This window comes from Protomyctophum bolini (genome assembly GCF_963924005.1).
Source record: "Protomyctophum bolini genome assembly, chromosome: 5".
NCBI lineage: Eukaryota > Metazoa > Chordata > Actinopteri > Myctophiformes > Myctophidae > Protomyctophum > Protomyctophum bolini.
The window spans coordinates 18,316,133-18,339,966 of NC_137866.1; the positions used below are offsets into that span (position 1 = coordinate 18,316,133).

The window sequence follows — 23,834 nt, forward strand, 5'->3', positions numbered from 1 at the left end:
CAATATATTTTAATGAGCTTGGGTCTCGGAAAGAGAGGCTAATTTCTCGATTGGGTTGTGAGCTGAAAAGGTTTAATAACCCTCGCTGTTGAGTGTTTTATATATTTATTTTTACAATCAAGTGTACCCTCAGGGATAAACAGAATTTAATTAACTATATCAAGTGTACCGTTTTCCATCTGAGGGGGGGGGGGGGTCTCAGCTGGTCATTCGTCTCTAACGTGTACCGGTACTCTGTGTACAGTAAAATGAAATAAAAATAAAATAAAATAATTACTAAGATTATGTTTTCGCATGTGTATATTATGTCTGTGTGTCCACAGCTAATCTCACAAACCATGTTTGTTCACACTCTCAGTAGGCTAACGAAGACAAACATTTAATCAAATCTACTTTATGGCATTGGTGGCACTATACTGGGTGTAACGATAACAGTGATACGATACGTATCACGATACATGGTTGACGATACGATATATGGACGATATTGGTTCATTATGGCGATCCGATACAATACGATTCAATGATTTGAAATCGATACAATCGATTTAACTATTTAAAATACATTTAAACTACTGTAATTAATTAAACCCCTCTTTTAATTTTTTTCTTCGAAAATTGCTAAATACCATGCACAAAAATTTAGTATTGACACAATCGATTATTTTCTTAGCAAAACGATTAGATATCGATTATCTGCATTTCAAAACGATACGATACATAGTCAATGTTGCTGTTTTCATTTCGATCTTGAAATTAAAATCGATTTTTCGATGCAGTTACCATATCGTTACAGCCCTACCATTACACCATTCTGCTTTATGTTTTGGCCTATAACTTTTGAACCGTAGATTATACAATGAGAATGTCCCTTTCCCTGGATTATTTGGTTCATGATGGTTCACAAATTATAAAAGTTGAACAGGATGTCATAGAAACCCTATTTTCCCCCACCTGCAGCTTACTCTGGTACTGACAGCTGCAACCCACATATATGCCTGGGTAATTGCCAACCACCCGGTTTCGCAGAGATATGTGCTCTAGGATACTGTATGTGCTCTGAGATATATGTGCCCTTTCTAGGCAGAAATTGCAAAAAGATGTGAAAAGTCTTCTATTTCTATATTCTGCTACTGTACCAGCTGCTGAACCAAACTGCTGCATTGTCTTACATTAACGTAACGTCTTGTTATTTTACTCAATTTCTGTCTCATCATCCAGGCTCCTCCAGATCAGCTGGCAGCAGCTCAACCCGGGGACAAGGTTCAGCCGGAGGGCCTCCTGGCTCAGGGAGACAAGGAGGTCCTGGTTCACAGACCGACGGAGCTCCAGGCCAGAGGACCCAGCTCCAGCAGCAGGCCCAGACATCAGCGGCCAGGCCTGGACCGGCCAGTGTCCCTGGAACCACCGGCCCCCAGCAGCAGCAGGCTCCAGCCCAGGGACAAGGCATGGGAATGGGGCAGGGGCAGGCCAAACCAGGACAGATGGGGCCGGCCGGTGGAGCAATGGGGCCTGGAGCCAGGCAGGGGCCAGGTCAGACGGGCCCCATGCCAGCCCCCATGCCAGTGAGTACAGAGTGGGACAAAAATAAGAAAGAGTCTTACATTTGGAGACAGGAAGGTAATGAATGTCTCCAGTTTATAATTGAAGAACAACCACACACTACAAGATTTATATGCATATGACACCATAATCTATTGCTCTGTTGAATCCCACAGACTCGTGTTGACTATTATCATGCTGCTTTACAATTTGTAACATGCCTCACATATCATTGTGTATTGTATGAATTCTCAGGTCAGTTATCTCTAAACATGAGAAGACAATCACATTGGTATTTATTTATTTGTATACAGAGCTATCATGGAGCAGCTATACTAACTTACGTAAGCACATTACTCATTCAACCAAGAGGTGGACTTGACTACAATATGAGATCGCTAAATTATATCTTGTCATCTTCTTGGCCTGGGCCCACATGGAAAAGAGAGATAACAATCTCAATGAGGTTTTACCCTGGTTAAATGAAGGAAAACAAGTGCTGAGGTGCACTTCGGTTTATTGTGGATGATTATTGTCGTCTAGGAACAACAGTATACTGTACGTTTACAACACATATTGGCAGAGGACATTCCTGGGCTGGCATCCCCGTACAGCTATAAGGCTGCCATTGCATAAACCTGAATCTCATAATGTTATATATACACAAGTCAAGTATTATGAGTCCAGAACAGTGTTTTGCTGTAAACACAGTGAACAAGGACAGCAATGCCACGGCTGCTGAAGCTACACAATAAAATCCTTTAGTGTTAATGTATTCCCTTGGGAATTTTATTGTGTAGCAGTTAAAACTTGGAAGTTTTGACATTCATGGATGACATCACTGAGGAGAAGTTTGAAGTTTCCCTTCAAGGTGCGATGCAATACTTTATTCTAGTTTCCCCCTGCTCTTTCTATACCTCCAGGCATTTTTAAAGGTGCTGTAAGTGATGTTTTGGTAATTTTTTTGTGTTTGTTTTGTTTTGTTACAATTGGTTAAAACTATCATTACTAGAATGTTGGGTCAAATAACATGCGGGTATCCATGATGTCTATCCAGTTCTCCAGGATCATTAATTTCATCCGATCAGAAAAGAGAACCCATCCGCTTCAATTTAAGTGTTCCAATTTCAATTTGTCTGCCTTCTCTCTCTCTCTCTCTCTCTCTCTCTCTCGGTTCATCACTTCCTATTTCACTTGTTTATCCTGTAGTCTGTATCTGAGTTTTCTCTCCTGATTGGATGAAATTGGTATCCCAACCAGAAAATGTATTTCCTATTTACTAAAGAGAGACAGAGACTGTTACTGAACAATCACTCTATACAGCAATGGATTATTAGCAGAGTTATTTAACTATACAAATCAAATTGGTACCCCTTCAATCCTTCCCCCCCACCTCCCTCCATCCATCCCTCCATCCATCCATCCACCCTTCCATGCATCCGTTCATTCTTTCCTCCTCTTCCTCATTCTCCCCTTCCTTCTCTTCTCTCCGTTCTTCCCAAACCACTTTAACGCCGCCTGCTCTAGCACATAATAAGACATGCTACATCTAAGCCTTTTCACATTGTTGTGATCTGAATTCTGCCACCCTAGTGTTGGCAGGGTCTTATCTCCATGATGTGATTAGCACATCGGCAGCTGATAGCTCAATCTGGCTGATTCACCATCGAAATAGAGAGAGAGAGAGAGAGAGAGAGAGAGAGAGAGAGAGAGAGAGAGAGAGAGAGAGAGAGAGAGAGAGAGAGAGAGAGAGAGAGAGACCCAGATTCAGATCTAGTAGCCTATATAAAGTTGTATATAAGTGACCTATTCATGAAATTGTATACCTTAAATTCCTCTGTGTTCATTTACCACAAGGCTTTTACTGTGTAGCCAAAGCCAACACAGTAAAATACAATCAAATAAAATCATGACCAGCTGGTATTCAGAAAGCTGTTTAGGAAAGAAAAGCTAGCAATAGTGCCAATTGACTTGATGTCTGCAGGCAACACATTCCACATGCTGCAGAACTATTAATAAAAAAGATTCCTCATACAATTTTTGAATTGCATGATATGACGTCTGTGTATCTACCTCTGGTGGAGTCGCTATAAACATCACTAACCCTGGAAAAGTAATGGGGTGCATTGGTTAGACATGGGTTAAGGTTAGGTTTAGGTGTGCTGCCCCGTGGGAGGTTAGGGTTAGTGTAGAAAACCCCACCACTCTAGCTGAGAGTGGGGTCAGTGGTGGAGTAGTATCAGGTTGCCTTGTTGGTGGTGTGGGCGGGGCCATCAATCAGCACACCTGGGGACTATATATAGGCCTAACTGAGCCGCATACAAACATTTTGTCCCTCACCGAGAGGTGCAGCTGGTAGCACAACTACCCTGAGCCTACAGATCGATGCATTATTTCAAAATCATCTTAAACCATCATAAATCCTCGTTCCACCAATGTCACTGAATAAACCTCTTGACTATCAAACTGCCTGATCTGTGGACCTCACGTGCTCTTATAGGCATGCAGGTGTAAGAGACAGTGCACAGACTGTACAACAGCCAGCCTCCTTTTACCAGTCAGAATATCTTTCAGTTAGGGTGAGGGTTTGAGATTGAGGTTGTAGTTGTAGGACTAATGACTGGTCTAACCAATGACTAGTCTAAACCAAGTACTGTCTAAACTACTGCACCCAAAGTAATTGCTTAAATCCTGTGAACCATACACATAATAATAATACATAATAATAATTTTGTTGCATAACACCACTGACAAGAATACAGTTCCTATCACAATGGTATGGAAACATCCATATGTTGCAGGAGTCTGGAAATCCAGTCCTCTTACTGTACGCTTTACGTAAGAAATAGCTCAGTCTAAAGGAGAACTCGTAAGCAATAAATCTAGCTGCTGTCGCATTGTCATTATTCCATCTGCAGCCTCATTCACTTTAACTTTCATGTCTGCTCCATTGCGTGATTAAAATTCATTGATTAACTGGCTGCGAGTGATGAAATGCCAAATGCGAAATTGGATACGATGCATCACATCCGCTGTAGTCAAATCCACATGAATATAATGTGTGATTATTCGGCGCTGAATCATTGTTGAGCTCATGGCTGCTGTCTCGACCTGACCCTTGGCTTACATGGTATTATAAGCTGGATTCCCAAATTAATGATAAACCTAAATTATGCAGTTGCAGTACAAGACTCAGAGAATGATCGGACAGATGGATTTTAACCATATGAACCCTTGCATCTATATTCTTAGGCAATCATTTGGCAAAGAGATTCATTCATGGCTCTCCCTCTGTGCCTCCCTATCTCATCTCAATCTCACAATGTGTTTCTCCACTCTGTCCATCTCAAATTTCCTTTTGTAATCTCTCTCCCTCCCTCTGTCCAATTCTCTGTTCCTCTCTCATTCTTCTGTCTCTTCTCTCTCTCTCTTTCATAGGGAGATTATGATCTTTTTTTCACCCTCTCTCCCCTTTTCCATCTCCTGATCTTCCATTCTCTTTCTCTGTCTCTCTAAATTTGTTTTTCTCTTTTTCACTTTCACTTTGTCTCTCTGTCTCTCCAGCAGGCTCCACTGACAGCCACACCTCCAGTGACAGCCATTGGAGCCAAGGCAGCCCCCGCCACAGCTGCAAAGACTCCACAGCCCCCACTCACTGGCATAGGTAGGTATACCCACATGCACACACACACACACACAGGATGTAGCACCTGGAAGGAACACGTTATTCCAACCAGTTCCTTTCCCATCCATCAGGCTGACCAGGTGGAGGTAGTATAAACCAGGATTACTGCATGTTTTTTGTGAGGGTATATCTACCCTAGGGGACACGGAGAGAACATGCAAACTCCACAGAGACTTGTATTTTTGTATGTGTATTTCTGTCAATAGTTGGCTTATATATACACACATAGGAAAGGTTACCTTGGGGTAAGCTTTTGCAAGGTTGTGCACAGATAGCAGTTTTTCAAAAGTGTTTAAAAGGTAGTCGCTCTATTTGTACAGTGTTTCTACAATTTACAATTCACACACACACACACACACACACACACACACACACACACACACACACACACACACACACACACACACACACACACACACACACACACACACACACACACACACACACACGCACACACACACACACACACACACACACCTCGGTTCAGCAGAATGATACACACACAATGTCTGTCTTGATAATCTCACACGAGACGACACAGACAGGAAGTTTCACTTCCTCACACATGCAAAGCTCACTGTTGACTCAAAACATTGGCCTGATGTCAACACTAGAAACCAAACCATATAATTAAATGCATTTGTTTTCAAACCTAGACAGATTCTTCAGTTTCTTCAACATCATGTTACAACTGATTTGCTCACCAAATATTATTTATTTTCAAAGAGCTACGTACGGCAAACTATGAATCAGCCACTAAGATGACAAACATAACCAACACACAAGGACGTCCCACTTTAATATATGTGGACGTACTCAACGACACAGGAGAGCAAAGCACCGACAAGCTGGCCAGATGTATGGAGAACCGGGATGACTGGAAGCAACGACGGAGGGCTCGCCTTACTGTCTTTCTATCTCTCTCGCCCTCTTCCTCCCATGCTTCCTCTCTGTGCAGGCTCCAAGGCTGCTCCTAGACCAGGGGGCATCGGCAGTGCAGCTGCAGGTCAACCAGGTGCTGAGGGCACCATGTTCTCCAACATGCTGCCTCTCGGGGGAGCCGCTGAGCAGGCTGGCAAACTGGGAGAAGGTACGGCAGACCAGTTGTTCTAAATTGGTTTCACACTGGGACTGTGTGTATACTTAGTATTAAGTATAATATAGTATTATTGCGACCGAGCATTTCCCGTCAGTTAGTGTGTGTCGGGCAGTCTCGTGACATCATGTGACATCATCAGGTATGGAGATGTGGAGAGCCTGATGTCATAGTAAATGCGACCTGCTGTCGCAGTTAAGCCCATATACGCAGATCCCTGATGTCATCACTATTGGCCAGCAACTCTACATCTGACCTCAAACCTCAAACCCTTAGATCTCCATATATGGATATATTTCAGAACCTGTTCTGACATTCCATATGTTGATCCTTCCCATCCATCCTTCCTCTTCAATGTCTCCCTTTTGACTTATCTGTCCATTCAAATTTCAAACTCTAGACGGGCCTGCCCCAAAGTTATTCGTGCAGCCGTGCACGACAGTCGGCGAAAACTAGAGTTGTCAACAGGCCCACCTGTCCATTCAATCTCTAGACGGGCCCTCATCAAACCCTGTACACTCAAGAGAATGTCCCAGCTACCACCCTTAGATCCCCATATACTGTATGGAGCTGACATTCCATATGTTGATCTGACCTCATCAAACCCTGTACACTCAAGACATTCATTCCATGTTGATCTGACCCCCCATGCCAAAGTGATCTGACCCCCCATGCCAAAGTGCCAGTGCTCGCCCAGCAGTCTGCCGTTAACGAGGTGGATGCGTGCACGACCTCGCCCTTTAGGGCGAGGTCGCTTCTCGCCCTCAGGCGTCTTACTGTCTTTTCAAAGAGCTTCAACAAGAATGCCAATACAGCAGAGCAGAGCCGGGGATAATGTGACAGTGTATCAACAGGGGGCCTCCTACTGTAATTAACGTTATGTATATAGTGTCTTTAAACAATCTCTGTTATCTACTGATGCTGACAGCTAAATGAGTGGATGATAGTTTTTCGATTAAAGGCTTGTTGGTTATTCTGTGGAGCCTCCTGCTGGTCACAGCTTGAACCTCAGTTGGAGACAAGTCAACGTTTCATTCCGGGTTTCAGTAACGTGCATTTGTTTTAGTGTTAATGTCACATGTTTGAACTGTTCTCACTATAAGGTGCATTTGTTTTAGTGTTAATGTCACATGTTTGAACTGTTCTCACTATAAGGTGCATTTGTTTTAGTGTTAATGTCACATGTTTGAACTGTTCTCACTGTAACGTGCATTTGTTTTAGTGTTAATGTCATATGTTTGAACTGTTCTCACTATAAGGTGCATTTGTTTTAGTGTTAATGTCATATGTTTGAACTGTTCTCACTATTAGGTGCATTTGTTTTAGTGTTAATGTCATATGTTTGAACTGTTCTCACTATTAGGTGCATTTGTTTTAGTGTTAATGTCATATGTTTGAACTGTTCTCACTATAAGGTGCATTTGTTTTAGTGTTAATGTCATATGTTTGAACTGTTCTCACTATAAGGCTTAAGCTGATGGGATAGATTTTGCAATAGTAAATTACGATGCCAACTCAGCTCTCCACTCCTCTCCTCTCTTTTTCCTGCATTCAGCTATCTCCGGTTTTGGCAAGAAGTTCACCTCTTTATGGTGAACGAGGTCCTGAGATTAAGGTATTTGTATATAATTGAAAATCAATACGTAAATAATCAATCAATCAATCAATCAATCAATGAAAGTATATTACAATATATTTCCTTCTTGTTTCAAGCAATTGTTTTTTTTAATTATTGAATTGTACAGAACACTGCATCTCCTCAGCTGTGCATGTGCTTTATTTTATGAATCCCGGATACTGTAGTGCTATTGTTGGAATGCATTTCAGTACTTCATCTAACATGTATTCCTGATATGTGTGCGTGCATGTTTGTTTTCACAGGCTTTTGTAAATGTTTATTGAAGATGTCGTGAGGCCATGTACCAGAAAAACCTATGAAATTCCCCTGGTTTTGTTTTACTGAGAGAGAGAGAGAGAGAGAGAGAGAGAGAGAGAGAGAGAGAGGAAGGAGAGAGAAGGAGAAATGAAACAACGGAGAGGAGAACTGAGCACACTGGTGAGTACTGAAGCTGTCTAATGAAGGTTGAAACTGTCTGCATGATAAAGCATGCCGTGCAGTATCATTTCATATATTTATATATAAACTGTCTGCATGATAAAGCATGCCGTGCAGTATCATTTCATATATTTCAAGTTGATTCTAAACATTCAAAATGTGAACTGAATACTTTTAACCAATGTATTAGTTTAAATATAAAAAAAATATATATAAAGGGCAAGAATACATCTTTCAATGAATCCACTCGTAAAACACAATCCCAAAATGATTCAGTACCGGCTTACTGAAATGATGAGTGATATTCATTTCATAATTTAAAATGTACACAGTAAAGTCATAGTGTTCATTTAACACTATACTCTTTTGAGTTCAATTACAGTAACACTGATGATTTTGCAGTGTAGACATGTTCTCCTTCCTCCCTGCAGCCAACAAGGACTGTGTCCTTGCAGGGATTCTAATTTCTGCATGTCCCGGGCCTGAATACACAGCGATAGAGAGACAAACCTCATCTCTCAGGCAGGCCAGACAGTAAGTATCAGAGGCAGAGCACCCAGAGCACATCTCACTTCAGATAATCTGCGGTGTGAATCTCAGAAGTCTCACATCACTTGCAGTGGTCTGATCGAGGGATTCAAACAGCATCTGTGTCATTTTATATATTTTTTAAAGCAGCTCTACAAGCTTACAGCTTGTACATTTGCTATTTTTGAACATTTTCGAAGAATCTTGAATGTGGAAACTACAGATGTAGGAGGAATTTGTAGAATCGGTCTTAATGGCTCGGAACCCATGCAAGTCCAGAAGTCCTGACTCTTTTCCAAACCAGGAGATTTTCCAACGTCGGAAAGAGTATGTATTTGACTTTAGGCAACAGTTAATTTATTTTTTGATAAACACATTTACAAATGTTAATAAAGGTGATGCAAGGTTGACTGGAGAGGTCTAGATATTTCTACTGCTTGTGGCATCTTATTTTGTTGAAGCCATTTGGGCAGCATTTCGCTGTGACAAAAACAGCCTTGTCCAATCCTCATAGAAACATATACAGTAAGTGCACCTGTGGTTTGGTATGACAAATCTGCAATAGCAAAGGTCTTGTCTTGTTTCTGTTAATGTGCCTTTTGTTCTAAAATCATCTACACAAGAATAACACAATTAATTCATTGTATCACTAAAACGTGTTACATTTGCCTATTTGTGATTGTGAAAAAGAAGTGTTGATGAAGTCAGTGCTTTGGATGACATCAAACCCTCACGCTGAGATAGGTCTATTCAGTTATACAGCCCCTTCTGAACATTTTTAATTAGCTCAGCAGCAGCAGACTGACATTCTGGTAACAGTAAATCTAGCTCTGTGACTTTCTGTTAGAGCAGAGGAATTGGACACAGATCGAGTTCACCAGATTTAGCATCAACCATGAAATCATCATCTAGCCTATTAATCCAAAAAACCACCAGAGGTACACCACGTCCCAATTTATCCCCCGAGCAGGGGCTGAGTGACCCTTCGTAGTGGGCAGGGGCGGCTGAGGTGGGCAGGGGCTGAGTGACCCTTCATAGTGCCCCCCCCCCCCCCCCCCCTGCAGATTCAGTTGCAACCAACCAGTGGAAATACTGTCAATGGAGCAGACACTAGCCCTGTATTTCTTGTGCACTTCTTCCATCTAGTGGCCAACTGTGTAATTACATGATTGTAGAGCTATACTGCTTCTGAGTTTATGCAGATGGCAGACCGTGGACACTTTATTACTATTGTGTGTGTGTGTGTGTGTGTGTGTGTGTGTGTGTGTGTGTGTGTGTGTGTGTGTGTGTGTGTGTGTGTGTGTGTGTGCGCGCGCGTGCGTGCGTGCGTGCGTGGTGCGCGTGTGTGTACAGTATGATATTTGTTACAAGCAGAGATACTGAGCCCAATAATATTTTCCCTAAGTTGTCCCCTTATGGACATTTTTGGGCTATAATAGAATCTCAGAAAATTTACTTGACAGTTTTGTCTTTCTCTTTATACAGAGTTCCAAGGACTCTCCTTCACTCTCCATCCTTTGAAGTAGCTCCAGGCTCCTCAGCCAAAGAATCAGACAGTACCCTGAAGTCACCCCTAAAGAGCAGCGGGACACATCTCCACCCCTTTACGACCGCAGAGGATCATTGGAGCTAAAAGAAAGAAACCTGCATGCATTGTTTTTGCTGTTCTGCCTCCACGCCACAAGAGAGAGCTTCTCAAATATCACTCTATGTCTACACAGCTGTCGAGAGTGGAGTTAATTTGCCATATGTAACCTGAGTGCTCTTTGTCGGATTACTATGTGGACGGAAGTACTCCAATGAGCTGACCGCATCCACTACAGTATATGGGCTACTTGAGGAGACGGTATGACTTGCGACGACACGTTAGGATCCTTGCGCCCCGTGCTCAAACAACCCCAAAACCTTTCTCCTTTTTTCCTCTCTAAGAAACACAAAGAAAAGAGAAAAAGGAAATGAAAACTCTCGAGAAGCTTCCTAGGTTTTTCTGGTACTACAGATCTCTTATACGACTCGATACTCAACCGAATTGTGGGGCGGAAATTAATAACAAAAGTTATTGTGTTTAAAAGACAATGATAAATGGTGAGACGGATGCACAAAGGTTATTTTGTGCGTCTCTTTCTGGTGGTTTGCTCCGTTTCTATCTACATTCCAGAATGGAACTATTTCAACCCTTGACTCCCTGCATTTTTTTTAAATGCTGACTCGTTCTTCTTTGATCTAAATTTCCTTCCCCTTCCTTCCTGCCTTTATTTATTTCATCCTTTGATTTCCCCCCCTCTCTCCTTGAGCTTCTTGCCATGTCTTTAAAAGAAGTGTATAGTGGGGGGGAATATGTAGGACATGGGAATGCATGGAACTTTAAATCCAAGACCTTACACTGTTCATCATTACTTATCAGAGGCCATAAAGACACTGGGAAATACATAATCGGTGGAATAGATGATAATAGTGAAAGAGGAGGAATAACAACCAATACTGGAAAGTGACAAAACAGGAATCTGGCCACAGGAAGAGGAGGATCCATTGTTTTTGGAAAAGGAACGCTTTTGATTATTGTTATTTGAGACAAAGCTGGCCAGGTTGTTTCTTAGCCATCACAAAGCCATTAATAGTACATATACCCAATGCCTGTGATGGTGTTTTTCTTTCATCATCCCACAACGTTTGGGTTTCATAAGTTTTTCTTGTTATTTTTTGTCAAGCTATTGTTTCACAAGTCAGATTCTTTTACATTTCTGAATTGCCTTATTTGTCTTGGTTATAGGCTAGTTACATTGCCTTAATCACTTTATCTTTTTTGTTAAATTGTTTTATTTTGAAGTAACACATTTATTTTTTATTCCTCCATGTTTACCCACCATGAAGCTTATTTTCATTCTGTATAATTTTTTATGAAATAATATTGGCAAGAACACTGGTCACAAGATTAATTTATATTTTTGGATTCACGTTTATGTTTATAATTATTTATGAGATATTTATTTTTTAATTTATTTGAGTTTATAACAGTTCCTTCTGGCGATTTGTTAACTCTATTTATTTATTGCCAATAATTATCAAAGCAATAGTCAGAGTAAGGAAGTAAAGAGCACAATCTTGTGTCATTTTAAAAGTTAGTAGTGGGTCAGGAAAGTGTCGCCTCCGCCTGTCTAGTGTCTAGCGTACCACTCGAGTACTGCTACAACATAGACTTCCACACACAGGTTGTTGTACTACTGCTCCATTGTACTACAACTGTACACTTATCGCCAGACCAGAGTTTGGTACTGCCCAGATCTCTCCCACTTTCAACCAATGACAATATGTTGGCGTCTTATATCGACCAATAAGGAGCTAACATGTTCCTTGTGTCAGCCAATCGGGTTATGATCTGAGAGCACTGCAGGACAGCAGAGAGGCACTGAAAAAAAAACGGAGCATTCGCACACTTCGCAAATGGACTCTCTGTCCCTCTCCGGGAGGCCTCAGGGTTTCCGTGGAATTCTTCTGACCTTCCAGGATGGACATTCATTGGATTTGGGTCATGAGCAAGACCCGGATACTCACTCAACAGCATGTGTCTTCACAAAAAAAAGAAAAAGTGCACAGAGCACGTGTAAGCACACATAACAAATGGTGTCGAAGATGAAAAATCTTTACTAATGACTAACAAAACACCCTTGGTTGTGTCATGAAAGGTTGCTGGCTTTTTTTCTTAGTTTAATTTTCTATCATGGCAACGTCCAGACACAACCCCCTCCTACAGTATCTCTCTTTCTCAGACTGTCAGTTGTCGTGGAAACTTCTCAGGTTCAGTGTTCTCCCTGCTGTCATTCCTGCAGTGCATCATGGGATCTGTGGTCTGGTATTAAAAAGCAACCCACCACCACCACCACCAACAAAAAAACAACAACAACAATGTACTCTGTTAAGGCCAAACAGTTGTGAGGCCTTTCCAAGCAAACCAACAAACAAACAACTTCTGCTGTATATTGTCTGTGTGAACGCTCGCTGGGAAACTACGCATGCCGCCCGGCGCAGCAGATAAAACCTCAAAGTCACTTCTATATTGTTCTGTTCCTAATGTTTGTATGTATGTACAGTATGTATGTACGGGTGCGTGCGTGCGCGCGCGCGTGTGTGTGTGTGTGGAGGGGTGGGGGTGGGGGGTTCTGTATGCGTGTATTTAACTATCATCCAACTTGAAGGGAAAAAAATACAACATAAAAAAAGAAAACAAATATGACGGGAAGAAAGGCGGTTTCTCATCTCCGACGTTCTATGCAATGAATGAATCATATTTGAGAATTAAAAAATAAAACAAAGGCAAAGGGAAGACAGATAAATAGGAAATTAAAGTCACACAATCACTGTTTATCACGCCTGAGCAGAAATAATTATAGGCTACTAAGATTGCTTTGTTTTGGCATACCTGGGATTTTTGTGCATTTGTGTACAATGTAGTCACTTGTATGTCTGGAAGCGTAAACAAACAAAAGGATAATTGTTTGTGATGCTACAAACTGGCATGTCCTATAGGTCCCCTCACCTCTTCAAACTGGGACCTTCCTGTAGCCAAAGGGTCTCTCTCCAATGGTGCATTACAGACAACTGGGAACTGAGATATTTATTATAACCTCCTTGATGTGAGGACAAGAGAGGAGATGACAGTGTTGTCAGTCACCAGTGTTGATAGCTGAATGATTGAATTATGATGAAGTTATAAGATATACTTTGAAAGGAGTGTATTGAAAAGGGAGAAGAACTCAGCCTTGTGACATCACTGACCTCTCCGTTGGCTCAGAAGCTCCTCAGATCCTAGCTGCAGTGATTGCGCTGTAATAACTGTCTGCCATTTTGTTTTGCTTTGATTCAAGCATGAGTTTGTTGGTGCAGTGAAAGGTCTTGTTCTGAGTTTTATACATAGATATAACCTAACCTAAAACAACATAGATAGTGAATAGATATATATGATACAGATTTCGATACAATTCACACTATTGCTTTGGATTTTGTCTGCTCAGGGGTGAAGAAGACAAGCTTGTTTTTGTTTTTATTGTTGTTTTGGACAACCATAGCCCAACATTCACAGCAATTGGCTGCCTGATTGGCTGCCTGATTGTTCTACTGGACAGAATGAATCTTTCGAAGAATGTACAGGAAATACGCAACAAAGCCAGTTCTAATTAAATATTCATATATTATGGATAGCACTATATGATATAGAATATATTTAATGAAATGAACAATGAAAAATTATTAGAAAAACCACAAATGACATCCTATTATCAGAGGCATTTGTATTACCTGATCAGCTGGTGTGTGCGTGTGTGGTGTGCGTGCGTGCGTGTGATGATGTGTGAAATGCACTGCCAGGACACATTCATAAGATAGTTCTTTGAAAACAAGAGTTTGCAAAAGCACTGTGTGAATATTAATTTCTGTACATTAGAAGAAAATACTTTATTTATCTGAGTTGCCATTTTGATAACAAAGGCCACTCTAGGAAGGACATATACAGGATTCCAGCATCCTTTAACACCACCCTCTACACAACCTAAGAATAAATGATCAAATAAGACATTATTATATCTATTTTTTTGTAAAGCCTTTATGAAAGGATCTATTCATATTATTTTATCATACAAATAGTGGATAGAAGAGGAGGAAGCTAGCTGAAACCTATAAGCATATTTATGGTAAATAGAGTGGACATTATATTATATGCCTGGATGAGACGGAATTTGCGGAAAGAACTGAAAAGAACTTGTTTGTGACCTTTATCTTCACCTGACCTTTTGACTGCAGGCTAAATGGGGAACCAAATCACCAATGTCAGGTCTGCGCTAATTACTGCGTTACCAATTGTTCTTAAATCTGATCCCGGGAACCCAGACTAGTTTTCTGTTGTACCTGGTAGGTCGCTGCATTCACCTGCAGTCTGACTACTACCTCTGACTTAAACTACCTTAACAATAATAATTAACAATAATATATAATATAAAAAATAATTTGAATTTGTATCTATAGTACAGTACAGTATGTGGCAGGGCTATAAGCTTTTCATGTCAGTATAGACAGGACAAAGACTCTGTCTCTGCCTTTCTGTTCAACAGATATGAGCGGAAAGTCAAATGTTCTGGTCATTTGTGAATGGAGAAGCATGTTTCTCTGTTGCTGTTGTGATCTAGCCAGTCTTCCTCAGTGGGTTGATGTGTGTGGCCCTCATAATAAACAGTGCATACAGAACATGACACAGGTACACTGCCACCCGATCAGTGATGTCACTATGGCTAGAAAACTAAATGAATTAGTCTATAGTGACAAAATAGTAATAATACTAGAAAATGGAAAATTTAAAGTCATATACTTGTCCAAATTATTAATAACCTCTGTTGTACGTATTATGTTTTGTTTTTTTTAAGTTTGTAAAAGAAACAAATGTTTATCAATCACTTTTGCCTCAGGAAAGCACACAATAAGTGCAGCATTGCAGTGGAAAGAATAGAAAAAGACAATAGGTGATGATTATTATGACTGCAAAGATCTGATTTTTAAAGTTGCACAGCAAAGGTCCAATCCTATCATGACTGTCCGCAGGCACAGACAAACTACTTCATGGTGTCTGACCTTGACAGAAAAACAAACAAAAAAAACAGATGATTTGCTGTATTTGCTTATTTTCTCTACCCATGTAAACCTGGCCATTGAAGGCGACTTAAATATGCATAATAGCAGTAAAGGGCTTATACTACAATACTGGTCAATGAAGAAAGCCATTTCTGTTACTGCCCTCCAGCCAGATGTGGTCTCTGTCTATGCTCTGCGTGAGTCCATGTCCTCTGTCTATATCCTGGAATGCAATGGACTGCAGTTCAGACCACAGCAATCACGGGCAAGATGTAAACATTCACGGTGTGGTTTCTGAGAGGCCTTTTAGCACAAAGATATACGGTATATTTGAAGTGACACTGATGGGATATGTTAGTCTTACAAATGCTTGTTTAAAGTAGGAAACTCCAGGAGTTTTCCTGTTTAAAACACCAGTTGTTGATGCATTAGCTCTGTGCCAGAAAGAGTTAGAATTCTGATTTATTTTGTGTCATTTATAGGCCTATACTGCAGCCTTAGATGCTCTTAAAGCAGCCCAGTCCATAGTGTTTTTTTTTTTTCCTGAACCAAAAAAGTAGCCTGCCAGTGCAGTGCCAGTACAGCATGTAGCATCGTAACCATAACAACCGTTAGCGCTGTTCTTGCTGTATAGGTTGTACTTTCTGTCGTCTGAAGTGTAACCGTGACGGAGCTGGAGAAAGATTTGAAAAGGCAAACGTTTTGCAGCGTTTAAAGAGGGAGAGCGAGAGAGAACGAATGCTGAAACAAACAAGTGATGGGGGGGGAAGCTATACAAAGTCCATCATCCACTGTAAAAGCATCAGGGAACGTATTCATTATTCACCTGTAACAAAGTTGTGTACAAATTAAAAAGTGACAAGTGCATGACCTAGAGAAGCTGAGAAGCCCCCCCCCCCCCCCCCCCCCGCCTGACCTCCCATAATGCCCACCCCAACTGCCAACCCCCTTCCCTCATGCCCAAAGTCCCTGACCCTGTTGAACTTGCAACCTTTTGACCACACAGACAGCCATCCATCCTGTTTTCAGTGTAAATACGATAGAATCTCAATGACAGTCTGCTCCGAACTAACCAACATGTGAATGCCATATAAAAAGGACATGTTCTGTTACAACATGTAAATGTCATGCATATTACATACAATAGCTACACACACAGGTGACCTTCGCGGGCTTGGGTTGGAGGGGGTGGGTGGATGGGGGACGTGCACATGCGCGTATGTGTGTATGTGTGTGTGTACGAGGCTCAACTCCACTTCCCAACCCTCTCCTCCTGCCCAGGTGTGTGCTTCTTGTGTACAAAAACGACAAAATATAAAATAACAAAGAGCAGTTGTTGATTTTAATAACGAATGACAAAAAAATGCATTGTTTATGTATGTGGCTGGCTCGTGTGGACTGTAAAAAAACATTGAAAAGTTGTATTCGGAATATATAAAAGAAAATCAAATAAAAAACATATTGGTCTGTGTAGAGTTTCTATACATGTTGTGTTTGTAAAAATGAGATATCGAAAACAAAAAAAGTGTAAAAAATACTTCCACAAAAATGACATCCTGGCTTCCATGTAATTTTTGGGTTGGGAGGAGAGAGTGAGAGGTAGAAGAAAAATAGCTAATTGGATGATGTTGAGTATATAAAAAAATAGGTATGGAACACAAAAATAAAACAAGAGTGGAAAAAAAAATAAACAAATGAATTATTATGGGCATCAGAAAAAACTGGGGGAAAAAAGTCAGAGAGACCCTAAAATGATTAAAACGACATGTCCCATTCACTGTTGTAAGTGCAATGAGCTACTCTTCCTGTTTCCCCATTGTAAAACCTTGTGTATGTTTTCCGTGTATTATTCCTGTAAAATGGGTGTAGTAGACCTGGTGCATCATGCCATGTAATGTGATGAATGACAAATTTAATGACCTTACAATACATTTCAATCAGGAAAAAATACAAATAAAAAATAAAAGACAAATATATATCTATAAAAATGACAAACTGCTCTGTGTGTGGTGTTTTATTTGTTTATTTTTCTTTGAAACTCAAAACCCACTCTTACTTATAAATGCCGGGTCGAAAAGTCGGATGTGGCTGAAGGAAACTATGTTTCGGCTCCTGTCCATCCTGTGTCCGTGTGTGTCTATGATGTGAGCTAATCTCCGCTGCGGCACCGTTGGACCGGCATGAAACGTGCTCCCTTTAGTAGGCCACAGAAGGACCTCCACCCAAATTGACCTCATGGTGACGCTATAATAAAAGCCCACTTCACATTTTTCTTCCTTGGATGATGACACAACTTGTTAGGCTACAGGCCCTGGCCATTTGTACCAGACTATATTTTCGTTAAAGGGAAAGACCCAAACTCAGTCAAATCAGTACACACGAGAAGCATAGGCTATACTTACGTTTCTAATAGAGTCATGACTCATGGTCATGTGAGGGGAGAGAGAGAGGGAGAGAAAGAGAGAAAGAGAGAGAGAGGGTGCAGAGAGAGAGAGAGAGAGAGAGAGAGAGAGGTTTTACAAATTTCTGCTGAGACAGTATTTTAAATTTAAATATTCTATTTTCAAATGGTTTATTGGTGCTCCATAAATAAAAATAGAACTGCACTCTGTCGAGTGCATACTTGTAGATCCACGGCTTGCCAAGCCGTGTATATAGCCCATAACTGGGATTGAGCATTTGGTTTATATTTCTTTAAAAATAATCATAACTTTTGACAGGAATGTGCTAGAGGGGGGGCGGATTAAATCATCTCGCGGGCCGTATGTTTGACATGGCAGAAGTAGACTTTCCAGTGAATTGGTAGACACTCCCTAGCCCGGCTTCAAGCGCTCTTAAAAACCCTCCGGTAGCCACGCCCCCTACCCCTCCACCTACACGGGCTGCAAACTTATGTTTGTTATAGTAAACAGAGTGAAAAATATAAACAACTTATAATGTAACTTTGCACTCCATGAAGTGGAGTAATCTGGCGTGTTAGGAAGTGAAAACTGCTCTGTCACAAGTGTGTGACAGCTTGAAATAGAAGTTATCTTCATAACAACAAACTGGTGGATTTGTTTTCATTCTGCAGGTGAGTTAGCTACCTATGCTAAGTGAGCATTAACGTGCATGGGTGCGTGCGTTCGTGTGTGTGCGTGTGCGTGTGCGTGTGTGTGTGTGTGAGAGAGAGAGAGAGAGAGAGAGAGAGAAAGAGAGATAGATAGATAAGGGGGAGGGGGGGGGGTGAAACAAACAAACAAAGTGCTTGAAGTGCTGTGTGCACAAAGTGTTACCTGAATTGCACACAAACCTGCGTTAGCTACCTATGCTAAGCATTAACGTGTGTGTGTGTGTGTGTGTGTGTGTGTGTGTGTGTGTGTGTGTGCGCGCTGTGCGAGAGGGGGGGACTGGAGGTTGAAATGAAAAAACAAACAAACGGGTGCATTAAGTGCTGTATGTGTGCATATATAAATAGAATAAGTATATACAGACACAATGTTTTGTTTGGGGTGTCACAGCACCAAATCATTCTTCTTAACTGTTTACCAATGATGGTTTAAAGGAGAATTCCATGCTAGAAGGCTTTCTTACTTTTCTTTGTAGTTGTTACGTCCCCACCAAATAGGTCCAGGTGTTATTTTCTGCAAAAGCGCATTATTGGCTATTTCCCCTAACATAAACTCCCAATGAATTGAATTGAATTGAATTGAATTGAATTGGGCATTGGGGTGTTGTGCTAATTTGATTATTTCCATTGCTCAAAAAAATCATAATGTAAATAGTATCCCAAGCGGCACACTTTACTACTTATTTCGATGGAAATAAGCGAATTAGCACAATCCAACCCCCATTGTGGGCTTATATATGGGGAATATACTTATACTCAAAGCTTATATGGTCTCTCTCTCAACCTGCTCCACAGGTACACGGGCTAGGGTGACGACCCCAGATCCCCAAGATCAGCTTCTTCTCAGCCCTGACATGCTGTTAATGCTGGATCCTATAGAGCCCTGACATGCTGTGAATGCTGGACCATATAGAGCCCTGACATGCTGTGAATGCTGGACCCTATAGAGCCCTGACATGCTGTTAATGCTGGATCCTATAGAGCCCTGACATGCTGTGAATGCTGGACCATATAGAGCCCTGACATGCTGTGAATGCTGGACCCTATAGAGCCCTGACATGCTGTTAATGCTGGATCCTATAGAGCCCTGACATGCTGTGAATGCTGGACCATATAGAGCCCTGACATGCTGTGAATGCTGGACCCTATAGAGCCCTGACATGCTGTGAATGCTGGACCCTATAGAGCCCTGACATGCTGTGAATGGTGGACCCTATAGAGCCCTGACATGCTGTGAATGCTGGACCATATAGAGCCCTGACATGCTGTGAATGGTGGACCCTATAGAGCCCTGACATGCTGTGAATACTGGACCCTATAGAGCCCTGACATGCTGTGAATGCTGGACCCTATAAAGCCCTGAAATGCTGTGAATGCTGGACCCTATAGAGCCCTGACATGCTGTGAATGCTGGACCCTATAGAGCCCTGAAATGCTGTGAATGCTGGACCCTATAGAGCCCTGACATGCTGTGAATGCTGGACCCTATAGAGCCCTGAAATGCTGTGAATGCTGGACCCTATAGAGCCTATGCCCTAAACCCCTGACCACGACATGCTGTGAATGCTGGACCCTATAGAGCCTATGCCCTAAATCCCTGACCACGACATGCTGTGAATGCTGGACCCTATGGAGCCTATGCCCTAAACCCCTGAATGCTGGACGTATAGAGCCTATGCTCTAAATCCCTGACCACGACACTACAGCAGAATGCTTGTACAGTACGAAACATCCAGACCAAGGCTGAGTGAGAAGATCAGTCAGCCAGGATAATGAGGCTGGTTGGGGGCCATTGATACTGGGAGGAGAGTACTGCATGGCCAGCTAGCCAGCCAGATGTATGGAGGATGGAGATGACTGGAGTCTGGAGAAGCTGCTGGAGGTCTCATCATGACATGAACTGGAGAGAGAGCCACAGTTTTCCCCTGGCATCACTACAACTACAACTACAACGGCTCCAGGTATGAACTTAGTTTTTTGCTTCTTGGCTGCTGCTTGTGTTTTTAATGCGTGTGTGATTCAAGCTGGTGTGCTAGTGCTGTCATTGTGGGACCCGTTGACCGGGTGGTGTAGTACTATTGCTGTCATTTTGGGACCCGTTGACCGGGTGGCAATGACACTGTTTCTGGCTCTGGAGTTGAATGCTAGTCATCATGTGAATCTAGAGTGTGTCTGTCGTGTTGTATCTGCCGTATGTGAGTTCAGTTGTTGTAACACGGAACAGTATAAATGTGTATGTGGCTCTTGATCACTTCAATAATCCCATGAGTGAATTTTCTATTTCCATTTGGTTGGAGATAGAGCTTTTGGGCTTTGACATAACAGCCATCAATTCCAATGGTTCATTTACAATAGAAGACTGATTGACATTAGTTTATGTACGTTGTTTCGTGGTAGCTGAGGTTTGTTGTGACAGGGTGGCTGTATTGGCATGGTGGCAAAGAATGTCCCTATACCTGTACCTGATTTGCTGGGACCAGATTACATGGTGTGTATATGTATAACTAGCTCTCAATGATGACGTAAGAAATATGTGGATTAAAGGACCCAATGCCAGAGTGTAATTGGTCTTCGATTGTGACGTAATGACGATATGTTTTAGTGTTGGGAGGATTAAAGGTAATGCTCCTGTGTATATATGTATGTAATCTGGTCCCAGCAAATCAGGCAATTTGCTGTTTTATTTGCATACGCATCAAAAGTGGCGGGTTGGCTGGGACGGTTTATGGCGCAAAGTAACCACGGTATACCGCTAATCAACTTACAAATTACATATATATATATAGTATATGTATAACTAGCTCTCAATGATGATGTAAGAAATATGTGGATTAAGTGCCAGAGTGTAATTTGTTTTTTTTAGTGTTGGGAGGATTAAAGGTAATGCTCCTGTGTATACTTGAACCATACTTAATAATACTAGGTGTTTACATGCATAAAGTAGGTAGGTAGCAAATGGTTACACCTAATAATTAGACATTTCAAACGTTCCTTCACAGAGATACTGAGATTTGTATTTTGCTTTCCATTTCATGGTCATTGTCATGTGAGGGGAGAGAGAGAGAGAGAGAGAGAGGGTGCAGAGAGAGAGAGAGAGAGAGAGGTGTGAATGGAATCATCGTGCGTGCATATGGCACATCTCTCATGTTTAGGTAATTGTCACGGAAGCTGTGGATATACACGGCTTGGGATATCCGTGGATATACACGGCTTGGGATATCCGTGGATATACACAGCTTGGGATATCCGTGGATATACACGGCTTGGCAAGCCGTGGATCTACAAGCTCCAAGTGTTGCGTCCACATGCAGCCCGTTGTGAGCTTGCAGATCGTCGGTGCCCCACTCACCATGAATCCAAGCAGAGGTCCACAAGTATAGGTAAAACACTGCAGTGCTGCAGCGCAATGGCCCGATTGTTAGAATTCGAAGTGGTATATATTCTGTGAAGTTTATATTTTCATTGGGTGTACAAGTCATGTTTTGTCATGTCTTTATCAAATGATAAGAGGGGTATATGGGGTATAGTGCACAAGCCCTGTTAGCCATGCAGCATATGATCTGTGGTGTGCTTGCTAGGCCTATACACTCTCAATTAGGGATTTTCCCAAAGGTTAATTTCACTGAGTACAACCTTTATTCAAATAGTTTAATTTGTATTGGAGTGTGAAGCTTGAACAATAGGTTAATTGCGGACCGCTACAGATAAACTGTGGATATTAACCTACCAATGGACCCAGGCCAAATGTGCAGTAGCCTACACCAACAAGTCTATGCCTGGCATGTGAAACTATATCGTGCTGTATTTTGCTTTCCATTTCATGGTCATGGACCAGGAAAGGTTTTAATTATATCAGCTGAGTGGTCTTATGTGGTTAGACCAGGGGGGCAGTCAGACAGATATTTTGTGAAGCTACTAAGGAAATCGGGATTTCCTGAAAGTTCATACAGTATAATGGCCTGTTGTGGCGCTGTCATTGGGCCCAAAAAACCCCATAGCCCCATAGAAGTCCATGTATTTGGGTCCAACTTCACCTAGACTGTATTACCTTAATAAACATGAATACTTTCTCCTTCCAGTCACTAGTTTAAAGTCTCATTTCTAATGTCATAAATATTCTTTTTGGAAAATTATGGTCCCATTTATAAAAAAAATTACCATAAAGTCGCGTATGTTCTGAGGGGCGTGGCTACCGTTACAGTCTATGATCGGGATTCCACACCCACTCGAGTCAAAATAAAAACCAACGGAGAAGAAGGGGGGGGGAGTCCCGCCTCGTTGTCTGGGCCAGCCAATGGCCAGCTGGGCCCAAACGGATCTAGAAAGATGGCGATGTACAATTCAAGGACTGACAGGCTTCATTTTACGTTCATGTTAGACCCGCGGAACGCTTTGTCCATATTTCTTACAGTCTATGGGTTAGACTCAGACTGTCCACCCTAGGGCTGGGTTATAACCCAATTCTTGTCTCCACCAGGCCAAAGGCATGGGGAGAGTATGTTTTGCACTCGTAAGCTCCACCCTCAGATATTCTGCCATTTTGAGCAGTTTGAAAAATGCTTATACCTGCTTTTTTGCCTGGATTTTTGAGCAATTTGCGTCATCTATGACTATGGACCATCTGAAATCCCAATTGAAGAGAAGTTTGTATGTGAAAACATGAACAGCAAACACACTGTAGCCTAGAAATGAATAATGACAAAACCAGGACACACATAATTGTCATCAAAAACATTGAATGATTTTGCTGTTAACAATAAAACGACTGATTGTGTCTGGAGATAGCTCTACCCCAGTATACGTAGTTAGAGCTTTCGCCTTTGGACCACAAGTTTGTGGATTCAAATCCAGGCACTGCCAACTCTGTGTACCCTATCACAATTACATATTCTTCTTTTTCATCAAGTTCAGTCTTCCTTATTTCTATGGCTTACTGTGCATATTGTTCTTATTGCTTGCAGCTATATTGATGTTTTTATTGTTCTATATAGCCTACTGACTGCCAGTGTGCCAAAGGCTAATTTCCATTTTATGTAAGATTTAAGGTTTTCTTTACCCAAAATTGGGCAGGTGCTGAAGATCAATGCAATGCAAGATAAAAAATAAATAAATGTAATCACATAAACATATGTATATCTATTTACCTTTTAATGTTTAGCCTTGAGTTGAACAGTTATTTCTATGACCTAGAGCCGTCTAGGTA

The 23,834-nt window shown here is 41.5% G+C and overlaps 2 protein-coding genes across 2 annotated transcripts in view; both read left to right on the forward strand.

The window, feature by feature from the left end:
• Positions 1-7,919, forward strand: part of bsna (bassoon presynaptic cytomatrix protein a) — a gene marked incomplete at its 3' end in the record, with an annotated part of 107,723 nt that extends 99,804 nt beyond the window's left edge. The window contains 4 exon segments of the mRNA XM_080764534.1: positions 1,222-1,569; positions 5,123-5,206; positions 6,186-6,317; positions 7,879-7,919. Coding sequence (XP_080620660.1) covers positions 1,222-1,569; positions 5,123-5,206; positions 6,186-6,317; positions 7,879-7,919 — 605 coding nt within the window.
• mtcl2 (microtubule crosslinking factor 2) overlaps positions 1-23,834 on the forward strand; it is a 272,313-nt gene that overhangs the window by 105,324 nt on the left and 143,155 nt on the right. The gene's annotated exons all lie outside the window — the stretch shown is intronic.